Genomic DNA, 24,186 nt, shown 5'->3' with positions numbered 1-24,186 from the left:
TCAACACCAACATATGATAAAAACTCTCACAAAAGTGGGCATAGAGGGAACATATTTAAGCATCATGAAATCTATAGAAAACAAACCTACAGACAACATAGTACTCAATGGTGATAAAGCCAAAATTTTCCAACTAAAATCTGGGACAAGACAAGGATGTACACTATCACCACTCCAAATCAATATAATCTTGGAAGTCCTAGCCATAGCAATCAAACAAGAGAGTGAATTTAAAGGGATGAAAATTGGAAAGGAAGGGGTAAAAGCCTCACTATATGCAGATAATGTGTTACTATATATAGAAAACCCTGCAAGATCCAGACAAAAAATACTACAGCTGATCCAAGTATTCAGCAAGTTAGCAGGTTACAAAATTAAGGTTTAAAGTCAGTGGCATATCTTTACACAAACGATTCAGATAATACTATAGAGCTACAGTCAACATGACAGCACTGCATTGGTAGGAAAACAAACATATAACCCAATGGAACAGAAAAGACAGCCCAGAAATGAATCAACAAACTTTTGGTCAATTAATTTTCGACAAAGGAGGCAAGAAAATACAATGGAATTGAGACAGACTCTTCAGCAAATGGTGTTGGGAATACTGGACAGCAGCATGTAAATCAATGAAGCTAGAACACTCCCGATGAAGCTAGAACACCATACACAAAAATAAACTCAGAATGGATCAAAGACTTAAACATAAGACAAGATATAATAAACCTCCTTGAGGAAAACATAGGCAAAATGTTATCAGACATAAGTCTCGAAAATCTTCTTGTAGAAGAAATAAAAGTAAGAATAAACAAATGAGACATAATGAAACTTACAAGCTTCTGCACAGTAGAGAAACTAGAAGTGAAACAAAAAGACAACCTATGGAATGGGAAAATAATTTTCATCTGAAACCGACAAAGGCTTGATCTTCAGAGTATATAACCAGCTCATCCAACTGAATAAGAAAAAAATAATCAATACAATCCAAAAATGGGCAGAAAACCTAAACAAGCGATTCTCCAAGGAAGACATACAAATGATCAAAAGACACATCAGAAAATGTTCAATATCACTGATGATCAGAGAAATGCAATTCAAAACTACAGTGAGGTATCACCTCACACAAGTCAGAATGGCCATCATTCAAAAATCCACAAATGAAAAATGCTGGAGAGGCTGTGGAGAAAAAGGAACCTTCATTACTGGTGGCAATGCAGTTTGGTGTAGCCACTGTGGAAAACATGATGGAAATCCTTTAAAAGCCAAGGAATAGACTTACCATATGACCCAGGAATCCTGCTCCTGGGCATTAATCCAGAAGGAACCCTAATTCAGGATGGCACTTGAAACCCACAGTTCATAGCCAACACTATTTACAATAGTCAAGGCATGGAAACAGCCTAAATGTCCATCGACCATTAACTGGATAAAGAAGATGTTGAATATTTATACAATGGAATACTTGTCAGCCATATAAAACGGCAACATAACACCATTTTCAGCAACATGGATGCTCCTGGAGAAAATCAGTCTAAGTGAAATAAGCCAGAAAGAGAAAGAAAAATATCATATAAGATGGCTCATCAGTGGAATCTAAAAACAAAACAAAACAAAACAAAAAAAGCCCAAATTCAATACAGAAATAGACTCACAGTCATAGAATTCAATGTTTTGGTTGCCAAGGTGGTGGAGTGTGGGGAGAGATAGACTGGGAGGCCAAAATTGTAGAATAGATAAACAGGATTGTACTGTATAGGACAGGGAAATATATAAAAGATCTTACGGCAGCTCACAGAAGAAAAAATGTGACAACAAATGTATATATATTCATTGTAACTGAAAAATTGTGCTCTATGCTGGAATTGGAGACAACTTTGTCTAATGACTGTAATGCAATAAAAAAAGGAAAAAAACAATAAAAAACATGATCCTAAATATTACAGGTGAAAATATAAATTATAGAGGAAAAAAACTGTTCAAAATTTTAGTAAAACCAAAGATTTTGTTTTATGTTTTCTTTTTAAGATAAGCAAAATCAAAACACCTTTAACCAGGTGCATCATGAAGAAAAGAAAGATGCTCCAAAGAAATAAAGTCAGAAATAAAAGAAGAGAAATAACGATTGTTACCTCAGTTATCCAAAAATTTGTTCATTATGTCTACAATTATATGCCAATTAACTGGACAAATTAGAAGAAATAGACAAATGTCTAGAAAGAGACAGAGATAAGGAGAAACAAATCATTTGAACAAACAGATTTCGAGAAGAAAGTTAGAATCTGCATTTAAAAAAATCATTAAACATTGGTGCAGATATAAACAGCTCCTGTGGAGAACTGAACAGAAATACAAAGCAGGACTTATACTCTTCAAACTATTCAAAAATAGTGAAGATGTGGGAAACTACCAAATTAATTCTATGAAGCTTTCATCAACCTGATAGCAAAGCCAATAAAGAAAGTACAGGCTAAGACAAATTCAAGCCAATACATTTGATTGATTTAGATGCAAATATTCTACAAAATATAATTAACAAACTAAATCCAGCAACATCAAAAATGAATCATGCACCATGATCAACTTGGATTCATTGAAGTGTCACAAGAGAGGTCAACATACACAAATCAATCAGTTTGATACACCACAATATAAAAATAAAAGAGAAAATGATGTGGTTATCCCAATAAATCCATCAAAAGCATTTCACAAAATTCAACATTTATTCATTAGAACAGCAACAACAGCAGCAACAACAACAACAACTACAACAATAGAAACCTCTTATCAAACTAGGATTCAGGAAATATATCTCAACATAACTAAAGACAGACAACAAAATATGCAAAAGTGAACAACTGAAAGCCAAATTATGGAATACGACAAGGATGCCCACTCACATCATTTCTATTAAACGCAGTATGGGAAGTCCTAGCAACAGCAGTCAGCGTAGAAAAAAATTTATTTAAGTTGGATTGAATGAAGTAAATTTGTTATTATTTTAGATGAGATGATAATCTATATAGAGAACCCTTAAGATTCTCCACACCAGAACAACAAAAACTAATACAGACATTTAACAAAGTTGCATGATTCATTATTAATATACAAAAATTGTCATATTTCTTTACACTAACAATGAAATATTACATAATTTTAAAAAATCCATATGAAATCAGATCAAAAAAAGGAAAAAACTATGAAAAAACCAAGTTAATATAATCAAAAATTCACTGATAAATAAATTTGATGATGAGGCAAAGAAATGGAAAAAAATTTCAAGTTCTTAGTTTACAGGAAATAATATTGTTAAAATATACATACTGCAAAAGATGTCTACAGATATAAAGTGATTCAGATCGAACTTCATGATATTTTTCACAGAAATAGAAACAGTCCTAAGATTTGTAAGTAACTGCAAAAGAACCAGAACTGCAAAAGAAACAATCAGGAAAAAGAACAAAGTTGGATGCATAACCCATAACCCTCCCAGATCTCAGACTATATTACAAAATACAGTAATCAAAACAGCACAATACTGGAAAACAAGTAAACATCTATATCACTGGAACAGAACACTGAGACAGAAATAAAACATCACAACTATGGTCAACTAAACTATGACAAAGGAAACAAGAATATACAATGCCTAAAAGACAGTCTTCAGCAAGTGATGTTGAGAAAGCTAAACAGCTACATGTAAATCAATGAAATTAGAACACTCCCAAACACTGTACAAATACAAATTCAAAATGTTTTAAATATCTGAATCTAATACATGACACAATAAAACTCCTGGAAAATAACATAGGGAAAACAATAGATAAATTGTAGTAAAATTTCCTATGTCACACTCCCAAGCTGAAAACAATAAAAGCAAAATAATCAATTAGGTTCAAATTAATCTTAAAAGCTTCTACACTGCAAAATAAACAGAAAGAAAAGATGAACTTCCAAATGGGAGAAAATATTTGGAAACAGTGCAATCAACAAGAGACTAATTTCTAAAATACACATATAGTTCATACAACTCCTTTTCAAAAATCTACAAACAACTAAGCCAGAAAATGAGCAGAAGACAATTCTCTAAAAAAGTCACAGAGATGACAAACAGGAACATAAATACATGCTCACATAGCTAATCATTATACAAAGGCAAGACAAAAATAAAATAATGTTTTACCTCACACTAGTGAGAAGGGTTGTCATCAAAATGTCTAAAAATTATAAAGACTGTGGAGGTTGTAGAGAAAAAGGGACACTCAAACGCTGTTGGTGGGAATGAAAATTGGTGCAATCACTTTGGGACAGTATGGAATTTCCTTTAAATAATAAAAATGGACCTAACATATGACCCAGCAATCCCACTCCTGGGCACATAAAACATAAAACCTGAAAACAAAGAATCCTAGATTAAAACACAAGAAGTACACTTGACTTAATTTGATTCTTCATATGTCTCCTCTGTCAAGGGAAGCAGAAGCAAATCTAACAAAATATGATTGTATCAGACTAAACAGATTTACACTGCAGAAGGAATGATCAATAAAATGAAAACTCAACCAACACAATAGGAGCATATATTTGCAAGTGATATTTTCCAATCAAGTGTTAATATCCAAATTATATGGCAAACTAGACACAACAACAACAAAAAGACCAAACAATCCAATTTAAAAAAGTTCATAGGAACTGAATACATATATCTGAATCAATTTTCTGTAGAAAATATACAGTAGGATAAATGACACATGAAAATCTGTTCAGAGATATAAATTATTAGGAAAGTCATAAACCAAAAAAGAGACAAGACCTCACACTTGTCAGAAGGCTCTTATCAAAAAGAGAAAAATATATGTTGGTGAGATTGTGGAGAAAAGGGAACACTGTGGACACTGTTGATAGGAAAGCAAAGTATTAATTCCATTGCATATAAACATCAAATTTTCTTCATCCAGTTTTCTGTCAAGGGATTTTGGGTTTGTAGGCCCCTGTCTGAAGGCTCTAGAGTATCAGCCCATGGGCTGAACTGATAATCAAGCTGTGAGAAATGTCACGTATCCATGCTGGATAAGAAATGGCCTACTTAATGAAATTCCATGATGAACTTTAAAACAACCCTTGATCATTTAATATCCTGTGCTTACTGCGGGAGCAAGTGAACATATATAGCTTAAGATTATTAACATTGTTATAACTTAGATGATATGTGAGGCATTGTGCATGTCCTATATAAACCCTTTTCCTTAGAATCAATAAACAGAACTTCTTCGCTTCTCTCCATACAATGTTTGTGTGTATATGATATCGTGCCACTGACAGGGTTAATTTAATTTTTTGGCAGTGTCTTAAAATTATGTTGCATTATATACAATGCTTTTTCTGCACCTATTGAGATGATTATGTGAGTTTTATTTCTCATTCTATTAGTGTGGTATGTCACCTTTATTGAATTGAATATTTTGAAGTATCCTTAAACCCAGGTATAATTCCCTTTACTCATTTATGTGTATGATATGTTAAATGTGTTGTTGAATTCATTTTGCTTGTGTTTTGTTGAGAATTTTGGCACAACTGTACATCAGGGTTAATACCCTTTATTTTGCATATAATGTCCTTTCTAGCATTGTTATGCAAATAAAGCTGGCATCATAAAACAAGTTTGGATACTTTCAACCCCTTCAAATTCTTGGAAGGTTTGGGGAATCATTGGTGAGAAATTTTCTTCAAATGTATCACATAATTCACCAATAAAGTTATCTTGTAAATATTTTTTTGTATGGGAGGTTTGGATTACTGATTTACTCATACACACTTCTGCTGAATTTAACTATTTAATTTCTTCTTGATTCAGTATTGGAAGACATATGTTTCTGGGAATTTGTATTTTGTTCAAGGTCATTCAAATTGTTGGCTAGTGGTAATTTCTTATGATGCTATGCATCTCTTCAACATCAGTGGTAATATCTTCTCTTTTATTTCTAATTTTATTTGAGTCTTTATTTTCTTAGAAAACCTAAACGTTTGTCCAATTTATGTTTAAAACAAACAGACTTAGGTTTGTTTTTATCTTTTCAATTGTTTCTCTTGTTATTTGCCTTACTCTCATTCATTCAATTTTCTTTAGTGTTTCTGTTTTCTCCTTGGTTCTTGATGTGTAAACTTAAGTAGTGTGAATCTTTGTATTTTTTAAATATTAAATATTTTATTTATTTATTTATTTACTTACTTACTTACTTATTTACTTATTTATCCATTTATTTATCATTGAAGTACTGCCATTTACAATGTGTCAATCTGTGGTGTATAGCACAGTGTAACACTTCATGGATATATTTGTGTGCCTATTAAAGTATACTTCACAATATTAAACATAATGCCCTGTGTCATACAAAAGACATTTTGAAAAAATCTATTTTTATATATAGTGGATACAATTTATAACCCTACAGCTCCCAAATATATCCTCTCCAAGCCCTTTCAGCAGTAACCATAATATTATTAAGCAGATCTGCAAGTGTGTTTCAGTTTTGTAGATGAAATCATAGTGTTCTTATCCAAATTTTTTTTAAGTTTCTGCATATATCATGTCATGTGTTATTTTTCTCTCTCTTTCTGGCTTAGTTCAATTAGAATGACACATTATGGGGACATCCATTTTGTTGCAAATGTCATTGTTTTATATTTTTTAAGGCAGAATATTATTCCACTGTGTAAATAGGGCTTAAATTCTGTATACTTTTATATGTTGATGAACAATTATGTAGCTTCCATGTCGTGGTTGTTGTATATAGCACTGCTAAGTACATTGGGGTGCAGGTGACATTTGGAATTAGGGTTCTCTTTGATATATACCCAGAAGTGGAAATGCTGGATCATATTTTAAGTCTATTTTTATGCTTTAGAGGAATCCCCATCCTGTTTTCCGCAGTGACTGCACCAAACTACATTCCTACCAACAGTGTATGAGGGTTCCCTTTCTCCACAGCTTCCCCAGCATTTATTGTCTGTGGACTTTTGAATGATGGCCATTGTGACTATTGTGAGTTGATACTTCATTATAGTATTGAATTGCCATTCACTGATAATGATAGAGAGCAATTTTTTTCAAATATCTTTGTGGCATTTGTATGTCTCTAATGGAGAATTGCTTGTTAAGGGCTTCTGCCCATTTTCAGATTGGGTTTCTTGTTATTTTAGGTATTACTATTAGTTTGTATGAACTCTTTATAATTTGGAAATTTAGCCTTTGTCAGTTACATCACTTCTAAATATTTTCTTTAATCCTGTAGGGTATCATTTTGCTTTGTTTATGGTTTCCTTTGCTGTGCAAAAGATTATAAGTTTAATTAGGTCCTATTTATTAATTTTGCTCTTACATACATTACCTGGGTAGGCTGTTCTAGGAGATCATTGCTGAGAATTATCTCAGAGTGTTTTGCGTATGTTTTCTTCTAGGAGATTTACTGTGTATTGCCTTACATTTAATTCTTCAAGTAATTTTAAGTTTATTCTTGTGTATGGAGTGAAAGAGTGTTCTAACTCCATTTGTCTGATGCTGCTATTCAGTTTTCCCAACAACAGTTGGTGAAGAGATGGTCTTTTCTGTGTCATATTCTTGGCTACTCTGTAAAATATTAATTGAGCATAGGCCTGAAGATTTATTCCTAGGCTCCCTTTTCTGTTCCATTGGTCCATATGCCTGTTTCTGTACCAATATCATGATGTTTTGATTATTGTAGCTCTGCCATAGTGTATGGAGATCAGGCAGGTTATTCCTCCAGCCTCTTTCTTTGTCTTCAATTTTGTTTTGGAAATTATGGATCTTTATTGTATCTATATAAATCATATGGTCATTTGTTTCAGTCCTAAAAAGAAATGTTTTGAATAATATGATAGGAACTCAGATAAAGTATGTGGATTTCCTTGGGTAGTATGGCCATTTAAACAATATTATTTCTTCCACTACGAGACCATTGGGTATCTTTTCAATTCCTTAAATCTTTCTTGAATTCATCAATCAATGTTTTCTTTTTCTCCATGTATAAGTCATTCACCTCCTTGGTCAGAGTTATTCTTAAGCATTTTGTAATTTTTCGTGCATTTATAAAAGGGGTTGTTTCTATACTTTGTTTTCCTGTTGATTCAATGGTTGTGTAAAGAAATTTAATTGGTTTTTGTACATTACTCTGGCTACATTGCCCAGTTCCTTTTTTAGCCTAAGTATTTTTGTGTGAAATTTTTACAGTTTTCTATATATACAGTCATGTCTGCATATCATGGCAATTTTACATCTTCTTTTCCAGTCTGAGTACTTTTATTTCTTTTTCTTGCCTGATCGTTGTGGCTAGGAATTCCAAGACTACATTGATTTGAAATTGTGAGAATGGGCTTCCTTGTCTTGTCTCAGGTTTTTGTGGGAAGGGTTCCAGTTTTCCACCATTGAGTATTAGGCTGACTATATGTTTGTTATAAATAGCTTTCATTATATTGAGATATGGTCCCTCTATGCCCACTGTGATAAGAACTTTCATTGCAAGTAAGTTTTAAATTTTATTAAATGCTTTTTCTGCATCTACTGAGATGATCATATCGTTTTGTCTTCTCTTTTGTTGATATGGTGTATCACAATTGATTGATTTATTTGCATATGTTCAACCATTCTTGTGTTCCTGGGATGAACCTAACTTGTCCATGGTGCATGATCTTTTTTAACATGATTTTGGATTCTGTTTAATAATTTCTCAAGAACTTTTACTTCAATGTTTATCAATGATATTGGCCTATAGTTTTCTTTTTGGGGTAGTGTCTTTGTGTGGTTTTGGTATCAGGTTGATGTTGGCCTAACAGTGTGAGATTGGGAGTACTCTCTCCATATCAATCTTTTGGAAGAGTTTGAGGAGGACTGGTATGGATTTTTCTTTGTATGTTTGGTCAAATTCCCCAGTGAAACTATTTGGGTTTGAATTTTGTTTGCAGAGATTTTTTTATTTTATTGATAATTCTATTCCATTTATGGTGATCTGTCTGTTCAAGTGGCTAACTTCTCCTTGATGCTATATTGTGGGCTGAATCTTTCCAAAAACTTCTCCATTTCTTCCTGGTTATCCAGTTTATTTCCACACAGTTACTCATTGTATTCCCTTATGATATTTTGTAAATTTGATGTTCTCTTTGTAGTTTCTCCTTTTTCATTTCTAATATTATTTGTGTTCTCTCTCTTTTCTTGTTGGTGAGTCTGTCCAGAGATTTCTCAATTTTGTTTACTATTTCAAAAAGAGATTGATTGAATTTTCTATTTTTTAAACTCTATTTCAAATATTTCTTCCTTGATCTTTATTTTTTCCCTCTTTCTTTTGACTTTTGATTTTGTTTGTTAATCTTTTCCTGATTTGTTTACATAGAACATTAGATTATATATTTGAAATTGTTCTTCTAATTTGAGGATGGCCTTGTCACTATGAACTTCACTTTTAAGCCTGCTTTAACAGTATTCCATAGACTTTGTGTAGTGTATGTCATATTTCTCAAGATATTTTTTAATTTCTTCTTTTACTTCAGCACCTGACCCCCTTGTTTTGGAACCATGTTTTTTCATCTGGATGGTGTTATTTTTTTCTCCCTGGTTTTCTGTGATTGATTTCAAGTTTCATGGTATTATACTCAGAAAAGATGCTTAAAATAAATTTTCTCTAATTAAATTTGTTGAGGCTTCTTGAGTGCCTGAGTATGTAATCTTTCATAGAAAATATTCCTTGTGAACAGGAAAAAAATATATATTCAGTTTGGGGAGAAGAACTGTTTTGAAAATATCAAGCATCTCCAATTATTTTATTATGTATTTTAGTATCTTTGTTCCCTTATTAATTTTCTGTGTGAAAGACCAGTCCAGTGATGATAATGGGGAGTTATAGTCTCTTACATTTTTCTCTTCCCAGGGATTTCTCTATTTTATCTATTAGTGTTTCCTTTATGTATTTAGGTGCTCCTATACTGAGTGCATATAACTTAATGAGTATAATATCCCCATTTTCATTTGCTCCTTTAATCATTATATCATGTCCTTGTTTATCTGTCTCTATGGCCTTTTTTGTAAAGTCTCTTTGTGTGAAGTCAGTACTGCTAGTCCTGCTTTCTTGTCATTTACATTTGCATGGAATATACTTTTCTAATTTCTGACTTTCAATTCATGTGTTTTCCTCTTACTATATTGGGTCTCCTCTATGCTTCATAATGTAGGGTCTTGTTGTATTATCCCATCTGACAATATACATCTTTTGATTGAAGCACTAAGTCCATTAACATTTGTGACAATTATTGATAGACATGTTTATTTCCATATTGAACTTCATTCTCCAATTGATTTGATATTTTCTTTTTGTTCATTTGTTTTTGTTTTTGTGGCTTGATAAGATTTCTTTTATAATCTCGGATTCTTTTTGGCTTTGTGACTTCATTGTACGCTTTTGACTTATGGTTACCTTGTTTTGTATGCATATTGAACCATAATATATCTGTTTATTTTAACTGATAAGAATACAAATTCAAATCCATACAACAGAGAACAGAAACAAGAAGAAAACACTCTTTATTTTCCTGTTTCATTCTGTGACCCTTAAAAATTTTGATCTCTTCTTTTACAAGATCATATTTATTCTGTTGTAAGTCATTATATATACTTCCTTTCTAATTATGACTTCCTCTTTTCTATAGCATCCTGCTTCTTTTTTATTTATAGTAGATCTTTTTTATTTCTTTTTCTCCTGCTAAATTCTTTAAGTATTGGCTTGTGTGGAAGTTATTTATCTCTCCTTCTTCTAAAAGAAAGCCTTGCTTGATAAAGTATCTTAGATTACAGCTTTCTTCCATTCAGGACTTTGAATCTGTCTTGCCACTGCCTTATGCCTGCTGTATTTGTGTAGGAAACGAGTATACAAATATTATATATACAATTTTATATATATGTAAAGAACACATATAAATGAAGTTAACAAATATGGTGAAAACCTTTACGTTAAAAAACAGAAAACATTGATAAAGGAAATTAAAACAGATCCAAAGAAATGAAATGATCTCTTATGTTAATGATGTGAAATAATGTGTTTGAAACAAACATGCTACCCAAAGGAATCTACATTTAGGGTGATTCATGTGAAAATACCAATGAGATTTTTCCAATAATTTGAACAAATAATTTTAAAATTTATATGTAACCACAAATATCATGAGTTGCCAAAATAATCCTGAAAAAGGGTATTAAATCTAATGGTGCAAAATTCTCTGATGTTAAACAGTCCTACAAAACTTTAGTAATTAAAGCAAAATGATACTTGCTCAAAAACAGATATCAATCAATAGAAGAGAATAGAGCAACCAGATATAATCCCTCACACCTATGATCAATTAACCCATGAAAAAGGAAGCAAGGGTATAAAATTAAGAAAAGACATTCTCCTAAATAACTACTGCTGGGGAGAATGAACAGGTAAAAGATTGATTAGAATATTTCCTCACATTGTATACAATTCATGAGCACACAATATCTTTCTATTTATTTTGTTTACTTATATTTCTTGCACCGGTAATATATAGATATTTGTTTAGAACTTTTATTTCACTTTTGAAATTTATTCCTATTTTATTATTTTTGGTATAAATTTACACACAATAGTTTTCCTAATTTCTATTTCTGATAATGTTTTGTTACTATACAAAAATGCAACGGATATTTGTATATTGATTTTGTATTCTGCAAGTTTACTAAGTTTCTTCATTATTTCTAACAGTCACTGGAAGAGTCTATGGAGTTTTCTATGTATGCATAATAATGTCATCTATAAAAACTTCACTTCTTTATTACAAGTTGATTGAATTTTATAATTTTTCTTGACTAGTAATTCTTCCTAGGACTTCTAGTAGTGTAATTTAGGACTTGTGAAAATGAGCTACTTTTTCTTATTAGTGGACCAGTGGAAAACATTCCTGTATGTTAATATTGAACTTGATTTAAGTCATGGGTTTTTCATATATGGCTTTTAATTTGCTTAGTTACATTCTATCTAGATCGAATTAAATAATATTTTTAAAAAAATGTAAAGATCAGATCTGTCAATAGTTTTCCTATATATTTTGAGATTGTTATATTTGAATTCTTTGTTTTTTAAAAGGATGGTATCACATATGTAAATTTGTGTATGTTAAATAATACTTATGAATCAAGACTAATTGCAACTTAACTACAGTTTATAATGCTTATATTATGCCATGAATTCAGGTTGCTAATATTTATTCAGAATGGGATTTACAGATGCTGAATGAAAAATTTACATTGTAGCTTGTGGGTACATTTATTTATTAAAAATTTTATCTCTCATTTTGAACTTGGCTTATGTTTAATGGAATTTATTTCTAAATAAAGAATATAACTTTTGGTAGAACTGGATTTACTACAGTTTTCTGATATAGAACGTAACTATTATTTACAATTAGTGCACAAGACACTTGCCTTAAAATGCCATATAATAATAACACTGCCAACTGTTTCAGGACTGAGAAACATATTGCTTCCTAAAATGAATTACCTGGTCTTTTCCACCCCAACCGACACATATGATTATATCTTTGTTTTTTGATTGTTTGTTTGTTTTCCCCTCAATGGAGGCAATGCTTATTGAACCCAGGATCTTGTGCATAAGTCACTAACATCATTTTGGAACAATTAGCAGAAGCCACAAGAGTACGGATTATAAAGATGACAAGAAAATTTATTACTTCAAGGGGTTGATAAAACTCTGAGTGAAACAATGGCAAAAATAAACATTTGTAAATTTACAATAAGATTGTCTCTTTTGCAATATAATTGTAGAATATTAAATTACTTTTGTTTTTCATTATAGCTGAATTACAATTTAAAACAAAAGTTCCCCTTTTGGGATTTCTAAAATTGCATTGAATATTTTAATATTTTATTTCATAAATATTAACCATTTTTTAATATATGTACCATATAAACACATATTAATTCTTCTCATGTTTTGAATATAAAGCTACATATTCTAAAGTACACAGATAAATACCTGCTTCCAATACCAAATTAAATTATGTTTCACTTTAATTACAAATGATATTGAAATAGTTATAACATTTCTGTACAGGTTTTAGACAAACTTCAGTTAAAATTCCTAAACTTTAATATTATTTTATATATTTTCTGCATTATTTATACTATGTTCACTAATCTGTTATATATTTGTGTACAAAAGGAAGGAGATTGGTTTTATTTAATAAACAATATTAAATTGTATGAAAAGATTTTGTGGAGATAATATTTGCAGATGACTCTATAAAAATAAGTGTCTTATATGTTTCATTTTAACTGAATGAGTGAGAAGTAAACACTGGCTGAATGTTACCCTTGATTTGCTAGGAGACCAGTCGTTTTGTGATGTCACAGCTACTCAGGTTGAGAACCACTCTGATGGCCTAGCAGTTTATCTGTGCAGGCCTGCCAAAGCAGCATTTGAAGCTGCAGTTCTCAAAATCATGCAGATTAGAAAAGTAGCTGTAGAAAAAGTTATATGAAATGGCACATGTTTCTTCAGAAATTCAAGAGGTGTCTCATAAAGATGGACCAACTGGTTAAGGAAACTCCTGTAGATCTCTATTGTGTTATCAAACATTCTCTGGGGATTTGGACATGAGGTCTATGATTGAAAAAATGCTTTTTAGACTTTGTCTGAAGAATCCTTCATTAAAAGGCCATGTTACATACATTGTGTCTCTGAACCAGATGAAGATAATGATTTTCGTTCTCTGACATTTTGAAGAAAACTCTGGAAAATGGTTGGGAGTGACCAATATAAATCCAACTGGAGGGATGATAATGGAACTTCCATAGTGATTGATGATTTCTTTAAGAAGGAAGTTTTGGAAAGAAAGGCCCCTTTCAGAATATTTGAAACTGGAAGAATGAAGTTTACTTAGGCAGCTTAACCTTTATGGGTTTAGTAAAGTGCGGCAGAATTTTCAAAGATCAGCATTTCTAGCAGACTTTCTGGCAGAAGAAAAAGAAGTCTCCGTTTTAAGCAAGGTACTCAGAAACTTTAGTTACCACTTCGTAACTCATATATAAAATTTTATTTTGTACATCAATATGGTAATATAAATGTAAAGCTAGATTTTGAAAATTGTATAAAAGTACTAAGGCTAAAATCCTTTATTTATTCTAAAAAATGAGGACAGTGACTTAAGTATTCACACTATAAGAAATTTTGCTTGCAAATATGAATTTTACCAGAAATCTAAATAAAGGTATTAATGCTGCTTTAAAAAGTGGCATTCACCATTACTGCAAATGCTAGTTTCTTAAATTTGATGACTATACTATTTAAATGTGTATTTTCCAAATAAGGAACTTCAAAATATTGTCAGCCATGTTCATATTTTGATGATATTATCTTTGCATATTAAACATGAAATCTCAGGTTTTATAGGTTAGTCTTATAATAGTGATGTATTTCGGTTTAAATTATTACTGAAATCTTTCTACTTTGGTTGTAGCTGTAGTTCTATCATAATCCAAATGTTGAACGAGTCTGTCCCCAGCTTTTAGTGAGAATAAAAAGAAGAGTTGTGATTAAAAATGCCTCTCTGGTGTCTTCATTGGCTGAAGATTTCAACAAGAAGCACTATAAAGCAGTGGGTAATGTGGATAAACATAATTCTGATTTTGTGGGTGACACTAATGGAGAGAGTACATTTTTACCTTCTGTAAATTTAAACATGCCTCTAATAAGAAAGCCCACTACCAGCCACATAATTGTTGATACAACTACCCTGATCAGAGTTGATTTTTCTCCTCCATCATCAATGTCATTTAGACCACCAGAACAAATTGCAGTGAAACAACGTGCTATTTTAAGTCAGTTGACCACTGTCCACGGGCACTCTCAAAGCAGCTACATTGAAGCAAATAGCCGTGTTGTGAACTTCATTACAACTACAACTTCTACTTCTCAGTACAGCATCTTGTATCCCATACAGAGGAATTATTTTGGACAGATGGTGGAACCTTCTATTTTTCCAGATAGATATCACAACATATCTGCCAATGAAGGTCGTTTTTCTAAACTTCAACCAGGGAGCAACCCATGGTTTCCAGTGCCATTGATTACTGATATATCAGCAAACTCTCTTTCAAGGCCAACTCATCAGACATCTTCAGTTTATGAACGTCATCTTAGTCACAGCTGATCTACCAGAGGACTACCAGATTATGCAGGATAACAAAGATTAAAATTGATGTTGGACAAATACCTGCAATTTTCTTATTTGAAAAATAAACATAGTTGTTTACCTCTATTTACCTTATTTTTTTTAAATAGTGTTAAGAGATAAATGGGAGACTAAGTTACAATTTAAAGGTAAAAAGAGATACTTGATTGATATGATCATATAATGAAACAATATGGTAGTTAATTTAAAAAATTTCTTGTAAGGAAGAAGAGAAAATGGAAGAATTTGGAGGAAGACTATAACATGGAAAGAGGGAAAAGTACTAAGTGGTTTCTAGTTAATCCTGGAAAGTATTAAATGTGTTAAGTTAGGATTGGGTGGAAGGAGATAAATTCAGAAACCAGCCCCGGGATCATGGTCTCTAATATGTCATCCCTGCAGTCATAAATGTCACATGATGTAGTCTCAGTTGGCACAATCAGCATGTGGTTGAATTTGAGAAGAAATTTTATCTATTGTCTTCTTTGTTCTGTTCTCAAAGCATTCCAATTGTTGCTTTCATTTCCTACCCTCAAGAGTCTACACTATATTTTCAGTCGATACTTTATTTTGCTTTTATGTTCCATCCAAAGACAAGCTTACATCCTCAGGGTGGCTCTTAACGCCTTTCCAACTCTACGCACACAAACTGAACTTTGTTTAGTCATTCCTTTATAAATCTGGCATCTGACTACCTTGGCATATCTTTATGTTTCACTGTAACTGGAGATACATCCAGGCAAACGCTTGTCAAGTATGTTAGCTGCAACCTCACCAGTCTTGCTCCAGCTAATCCTTGGAATTTGGATGTCCTCTTTTTACCTACTTAGACTTTCCCAGTCTCAGCACAGAAACTACCTTCTTCAGAAGTTTTCTGTCTATCCCCCTTTCCTTGTCTAACTGGGATACCAGCACAGAAATCACAGCATTTGCCACAGGATTCATTTTAGTATTTAGTGAATGAAAAATACATGTTGACTTTAAGCAAAATCTACTTTCCTGAAACAACAAATCTCTCATAGTTTTCACAATATTTCGTTATGGTCTTTACTCTTCACCACAAATTAGAACTTTCCATAGCCCATGGACTAGTCACTCAAGACAGTAATTTGGGGTAATCTACAGGAGACAAAGTATTATTTTCTTCTTAATTCATGCCTCCTGAGGCCTAAAGCATTCCATTCTCATTTGATGGATTTTTTCCTGACTCCTCATCACCCACCCACCCGAAAATAGCTGATTCTCTTCATCATATTAATAACTATACTGACCTCTAATTAATTTACTTCTTAGAATCAGAGCTTTGCCCAGAAGAGACAGTGCTAATGCAAACATTTAATGTAGGTTTATGCACCCCACATAATTTGTGCCCCTTCTAACATTCACACAGGAAGTATCAAAGAGGTACTAGACCCTTTGTTGAGGTGGTCATATTAGGTAACCAAATTGCAATCTAAAATGTGTGGAGTAGAAGGAGGCGAGGGTGGTGGATTTAAAAATTTGTCCAACTGCATGAGTACCAATTTTCTGCAGATATTAGGAAATATAAAATATTCATGGAATAATTTGTCTATTTCTTATTAATTTTACATAAAAAGTGAAGAATTTACAGAATGTGAAATGCCCTGAAATGCTGGAAAAATTGTAGGCAATGTCAGGGTGTCTAAGGCTTCTGCTCATAATCATGCAGTCAGTTTTAACTGATAAGACTGGAATGGCAACATTGAGTCCTGAAAATATGTCACCAGTTTTGAAGAAAGACTTTGATTATCTGGAGAAAGGGCAAATGGGCCAGGGTAACCTCTTGCAGCATTCCACCAATATGACCTTTTCCAAGAGAAGAAAAGAGACCACTTGCAGCAGGAGATCTGTGTCTGGACAGCAGTGATTGTTCCTACAACTGAATCATCAAGCTTTTAAATTTGTCAGCACAATTCTGATCGTGGCTATGTTGTTGCTTACATTAGAAGGCTGGGGTTCAGATGGACTGGTTCACCAGCTATTTTCCACCTCTCTTATCAGACAGTGGGTCTTACCATGATCATCTTAATAAGGTTCTATACTGATAAGTCAAAAGCTACAGTTTACTTTTAAAATTAGAAATCCTAAGGAAGAATATTGTTGGTTTCTCCGTCTATAATTTTCTACCTCAGAAATGCTAGACTATTGGCAAAAGTAGAAATGTTGTCTGGTGTTTGAAATCTATCCTCTGAGCTCTGCCCACAGAACTCTTACCACTAAATACTACAAATCTGTCTACCACTGTATGTGTGTGTGAAGATGGATTGTTAAGCAGTAACTAAGTTTGTCTTAGTTAGATCATCAGTAAATTATTATTCTGAATCTGGCAGAATTTCTGTCAATTAATAGTTTCATTGAGCCTCCAGATTTTCTTCTGATTATGGAGAGGTAGATTATATTTCACCCAGTATACTAATTGTTACCTGTTTATTGAATCCCGAGCTGATGCTAGGGCCAAGACACTGAACCCTTGAATGGGACTGAGGCAAATACATTCTCCAGTACCCAGAGCCCAGCACAGGACTCTGTCTCCTTATTAATTTATGCTATTATCAAATTTTTTCCTTTTAATTCTCATTGTTGACACAAATTATTTTGTCTTTGAACACCCCTTGACTAATTTATAGAGACTGAACTGTTTATTTATTCCCTTTAAGCTTCAAATTGCAATAACCTTTGTTTACTTGGACTACCTGGATTAGAGTGAGCGTAGTCATCATTTTGAAAGCAGTCCTCAGTACTACAAATGCAGAACCTTTACATTCTTTGCCCAGCACTTGAGCGACAATGTATGTTGTGGATCTCAGTTATTATCCTCACATCCCATATTGCAACAATGAGAAAACAGCACATTGTTATCCAAAATCAAGTCCTTGTCAGTATTGCATTCCCAATGCAAAACAGTTAAGAATTGTAGGAGTTCTGAGATTTTAACATTCTGAGATTTTTAGCAACCTAACATGTTCATTTCTTTACAGATGCTCTCGTGGAAATGAGACTTTCAGTCTGAGACAGTGAACTTTATCACTCACAGCAAGAACAGTCAGTTTTAAATTTGTATCCATTCCCTAATCTCACATGAATTCACGAAATGAAATTTTGTTGCCTACAGAAGCAGCGGGTTGTTAACATGAAGAAAATTTAAGGCATGGTAAACCACTAATTTTATTTGTATCCTTATGTATAATTTATTAGAATCATTTATTTATTAGTATCTTTACCTAGGATAAGTTTATCATGACTAAAGTTTACTTGATGCAAAAAGAATCATGAGAAATGACATGGAAATAAGTGACCGTTGACTTTCCATTTTTTCTTCCACTTTTATTGAGATATAAATGGCTTAAAACATTGTGCAAGTTTAGGTGCACAGGATAGTGATTTGATTTACAAGTATCATGAAATATATATCATAGCAACTTTAGGGAGAATTCATTATCTCATTTAGATAAAGTTGTAAAGAAATTAAATTTGCCTTTTGATTGTGATGAGAAAAATTATGGTCTACTCTCTTAACAACATTGATATAGAACATAAAACAGTATTAATTTTAATTTTCATGTTACTACGGCGCATCCCTGGAACACGATTATTTTATGGCTGGATGTTTATAGGTTTTGAGTACATTAACCAAATCCTCCTTTCCCAACCCCTGCCTCTGTTAACTACAAATCTAATTTTTTTTATGTGTATGTTTGTTTGTTTTTGTAGTGTACTTTAATCTATAAAACTGTGTTAGTTTCTCTTACACAACATACTGTTTGCTGTTTTCAATATAATTCAAACAGATCACCAGAATATATCTGGTTATTTTATGTTGCTATTTAAAGTTATTTAATGGTTATTGGCTATTCCCCATAGAGTACATTTCTTGTCCCTGACTCATTTAATTTGCAACTGGAAAATTTTCTTTCTTAATTTCCTCAAATTTTCTTTTCCACACCCCATTTCCCTCCTTCTTGTGAACAACCTGTTTCTTTCTATATCTATAATTCCTTTTCTGTGTTGTTAGTTCATTTGTTTTAAATTCCAAATATGAGTAAAATCATTCAGCATTTGTCATTCAATTTCTGACTTAGTTCACTTAGCATATTACCCTCTTGGCCAACCCTTTTGTTACAAATGGCAAGAACTTATTTTTAGAGCTGAGTAATAACCCACTGTATTTTTATGTGTGTGTGCATATATATATATATATATATATATATATATATATATAGTGCATATATATATAAATTGTGTGTGTGTGTATATATATATAGATTAATCTGTACTTAAGATGGGTAGATATATATACTATAAACACACATCTTCTTTATCCATCATCTATTGATGAGCAATTAATTTGCTTCTATATCCTGTCTATTGAGGATAATGCTGCAGTGAATATAGGGTTGAACTTATCTTTTCTAATTAGTGTTTTTATTTTCTTGGAATAAGTATCACGATATGTATATTTTGTATTATATTTCATTATTAATTTTTATTTAAAGCTCCATGTTGTTTTCCACAGTGGCATCACATATTTGCATTTACTCCAGCAGTGCATCAGGGTTGTTTCTCTTACATCCTAACCAACAGTTATGCTTGTTATCTTTTTGATATTAGTCATTCTGCCAGGAGTGACATGAAATCTCACTGTGTTTTGGACTTGCATTTTTCTGATATTTAGTGATGTTGATCGGTTTCATGTGCCGGTGGTTACATTTCCCCCACTGTATATTCATTTTTTGTAATGGGCTTAATGATCATAACTGTCTGATTTCATTTTCAGGCATTCTGTTGTGTTCCATTATTCTGTATATTCTGTGCCACTACCATATTCGTTTTAATACTGCAGCTTTGTATTATAGTTTAAAATCAGGGACAGTGATACATCCTCTTTGTTTTTGTTAAAGATGTTTCTCTTTTCTGTTTGTTTGCTTTCTTTCCTTTTTTTTTTTTAGTGATTCTATCTCTTTTGGGTTTACATGTAAATTTTAGAATTATTTTTTGTAAGTGTCAGAAAATGCCCTTGGTATTTTGATAGGCACTGAATTTAATTTGTGTATTTCCTTGGCTTATTCTGTCATTAAACAATATTTTTTTCTAATCTATGAACACAGTATATCCTTTTACCTGTTTGCATTATCTTCAATTTCTGTTATACATGTTTTATAGTTTTCTGAATACAGATATTTTACCTCCTTGGTTGGACATATTTCTTGATTTTTTTTTTGTAATGCAACTGTAAATGAGACAGTTTCCTCACTTTCTCTATCTGTTAGCTTGTTGTTAGTGTGTAGAAATGCAAGATTTCTGTATGTTAATTTTGCATTCTGAAATTTTACCAAATGCATTGAAAAGCCCTCGTAGTATCGTGGCATCTTCTTTAGGATTTCTGTTTAAAGTATTTCATCTGCAAACAGATACTTTTACTCCTTTTCTGAAATAGCTATATTTTATTTACTTTTATTTTGGATAGCTATGACTAGAATTTCCAATATGATACTGAATAACAGTGGAAAGAGTGAACAATCTTGTCTTCTTCCTGCTCTTACGGCAGATGCTTTCAGCTTTTCAGTGAGAGTCATGTTAACTGAATACTTGTCATTTGCGACCTCAAATGTGTTGAGGTATGTTTCCTCATACCCATTTTGAGGAGAAATATAATCATAAATAGATACTGAATTTTTCAAAACATTTTATGACTTTTTTGATGTGGCCATATAATTTTTATTTTTCAATTAGTTAGTTTGGTGTATCATATTGATTAATTTCTGGATAATGAATCACTTTTGCATACGTGGCATAAAAGTGACTTAATCATACTGTATAATACTTTTAATGTATTGTTTGCTTTGCTAATATTTATTGATGATTTTTTCAAGTATGCTTGTAAGTAGTATTTAAACTGTAATTTTATGTGGCATTTGTTCCTGTTTTGGTAGTAGTGTGATACAGAATGGTGGGTTAGGAAGCCTTCTTTCCTCTGCAAGTTTTTGGAATTCTCTGAGTATAGGTGATAGCTCTTCTTTAAATATTTGGCAGAAATCACCTGTGAAGCTGTCTATGCCTGGAATTTTATTTCTTGGGAGAATTTGTTTAATTACTTATTCAATTTCATTAGTGATAATCTGTTAATATTTTCTACTTCTCATTCAATTCTGGAGATTTTGCCTTTCTAAGAAATTGGCCATTTCTTCTAGGGATTCCATTTTAATTGGCAAATAATTTGTTGTATCATCTTATGATGCTTTGTGTTACTTTGATATAAGCTGTAACTTCTCATTTATTTCGGAGCTTTTTAATCTATACTCTCTTTTTTGCTCATGATTCTCTTTAAATTTTATCAGTTTTATTTATCTTACAAAGGCCATTATGTAGTTTATTTAGATGTTTCTATTTTTAATCTTTATTTTATATATTTATGTTTCGACCTTTCAGCTGTCTTTCTTTCCATTAAGTTTGTTTATTATTTTGCTGCAAATTTTGTTTGAAAGATTATGTTATAAGAGAGAGTTGTTTCTTATTTGTATAAGTCGGGTTGTTTTGCTATAAGCATCCCTATTAATTTTGCTTTTGCTATAACACATGGAATTTGTTTTTGTTGTTATATTTCTTTATGTATTTTTTCTTTGATTTATACAGCAACCCATTGGTTGTTAAATCTTGTATGATTTATCCTCCACACTTTACAATTTTTCTCAGGTTTTCTTCTTTTAGTAAATTTCTATTCTCACATAATCCATATGTTTCTTCACAAAACAAGGTGAAATATAATAAAATATATCAGAATTTAAAATTCTGAAAGACCAAAATTTTCTAAAATTATCTTTGAAAAATGAACAAAGCTGCGGTTATTATCCTCACTGAATTTAGAACATACTACAAATTTACAGTAAGCAAAACATCAAAATATTTCACTAAAAGAGTCACATAGATCAATGGAACAAAATAAAGAGTCCTTAAATAAACACACACACACGGTCAATTAGTCTACAATGAAGGACGCAACAGTATACAATGGAAAAAAGGCAGTCTCTTCAACAATTAGTTCTGGGAAACCTGGATATTACATGTAAAATGTAGATGTAAGAGCACTTCCTTCAATAGTATGCAAAATAAAATAGAAATGGATTAATTTCCTAAATGTAAAACCTGAAACTATGCAATTTATGAACAAGAACAGGACCAGAACTGCCTTTGTGATAAATCATAACAATATTTATTTTTGATCTATCTCCTAATTAAAAAAAGGAAAACAAAAAATAAAAGTTTTTAATTATACTGAGGAAAAAATAGATGTACTATGTGATACAGTGATTCCACTTCTTGTATAAGTGTGAAATGCAAAACCTTTTACAGAGCAAAGGAAACATTCAGTAAGACTTATCACAACACACAGAATAGAAGGAAGAGTTTCAGACTATGAAACTCACAAGGTGTTATTATCCATAATGTATATATAGCATTTTAAGCTCATTATTTAAAAAACAAAGACCCCAAATTAAAAACAGTAGAAGGATCTTCATGGAAACTTTGCAAAAACAGACATGTGGATGATTTTCATGGACATAAAAAGAAATATAATGTTGCTATTCATTAGGAAAACATAAATCAAAACCAGAATGAAATACAATCTCACAGCTACCAAAATTGTTATTAAAAAAAGTCTTCAAATGACAAACATTAATATGAATGTCGATAAAAGGGAACCCAAGTACACTGTTGGTGGAAATATAAATTGATGCATCCACTATTATAAAAGTGTGGACAGTGCCAAGTAAACTAGAAACAGAAACATTATATGTTGCAGCGATTCCAGTTTTTTGATAAACCTAAAACAATGTAAACAGTAACGTTTAAGGATATATTACCCCCAAAGTTCTTAACATCATCATTTATAATAGCCAAGGATAGAAGCACAAATCAACTGCCCATCAACAGATGATTGGCTGAAGTAGATGTGAGATATAGATAACATAATAAATACTTAGTCATTGTCATATCAAAAAATAAAATTCTGCCATTTGGAACAATATAACAGGACCCAGATACTGTTGCACGTAGGAAAATAAGTCATACAGAGAAAAACACTCTATGTTACCACTTTCATGAGGAAACTAGTTATATAAGAGAAATAATCATAAAAAAAGGAACAGAATCACATACGTATGTGTAGTGTACCAAGTAGTGTTTTCCACTGGGGACAAGGAAGAAGGATGGGGAAGACAGAAATATGCAAGCTACTAGTTATAAATAAGAGAACCAACAGGGCTATATTTACAGCACAGAGCAAGATTTTAATAATTTAAATGATTTTAAAGAATTTAGAGGCATATATTATACTAAAATGTTCATGCATTTGGGAAAAATATTGAAGAAAAGAACCCAGGAAAAACAAAATATTTTGTAGTACTCTGATATTAAGGGAGGTGATTAGTTCACTTTCTTTACTGTTCTTATAATGTCCTTATTAGAATTTAAGCTTTTAAATGTAAAAGTTTAAACTTTGAATAAAGTGACTTAAGTTTAAACTATTTCTGTCTCTCCCTTTAAATCTACAGTCAGTGAAACGATCACATCTCAACAAAAATAACTACAACACAAAATAATACTCCAGAACACATGTGTACAGCTGAAGTTTGGTGGGCTAAAACACATAATGATGGCTGATCTGAGGGAAGAGACAAGTTGGTGCCTTCAACTAAGGCCCACTTACTAGGTTATCTGAGTCCAGAGTTTCAGAGTACCCAGTAGAAACAGGGTCTCAATGGTTCACACAGCTTCAGCTTCCAACTGCACCAGTAATCATAGTCACAGGTAACTAGGAGGGAGCCACAATGCAGACAGAATTTCCATCCTTTTGATGCTCAGACATTCATGACGCTCTCCCTACTTCCCATTCACAGT

General features: G+C 32.0%; 1 protein-coding gene across 1 annotated transcript in view; it reads left to right on the top strand.

Moving 5' to 3' along the window:
* The window catches only part of LOC140694211 (heat shock transcription factor, Y-linked-like), a 145,033-nt gene extending 129,676 nt beyond the window's left edge, over nucleotides 1-15,357 (top strand). The window contains exon 3 of the mRNA XM_072957586.1: nucleotides 14,843-15,357. Coding sequence (XP_072813687.1) covers nucleotides 14,843-15,249 — 407 coding nt within the window. The 3' untranslated portion in view covers nucleotides 15,250-15,357. The remainder of the gene's footprint in view (nucleotides 1-14,842) is intronic.
* The last annotated feature ends 8,829 nt before the right edge of the window (nucleotides 15,358-24,186 follow it).

This window comes from Vicugna pacos, unplaced genomic scaffold, assembly GCF_048564905.1.
Source record: "Vicugna pacos unplaced genomic scaffold, VicPac4 scaffold_20, whole genome shotgun sequence".
Taxonomy (NCBI): Eukaryota; Metazoa; Chordata; class Mammalia; order Artiodactyla; family Camelidae; genus Vicugna; species Vicugna pacos.
The sequence above is the reverse complement of the archived record's forward strand: the minus strand, read 5'-3'. Positions and strand labels throughout refer to the sequence as shown.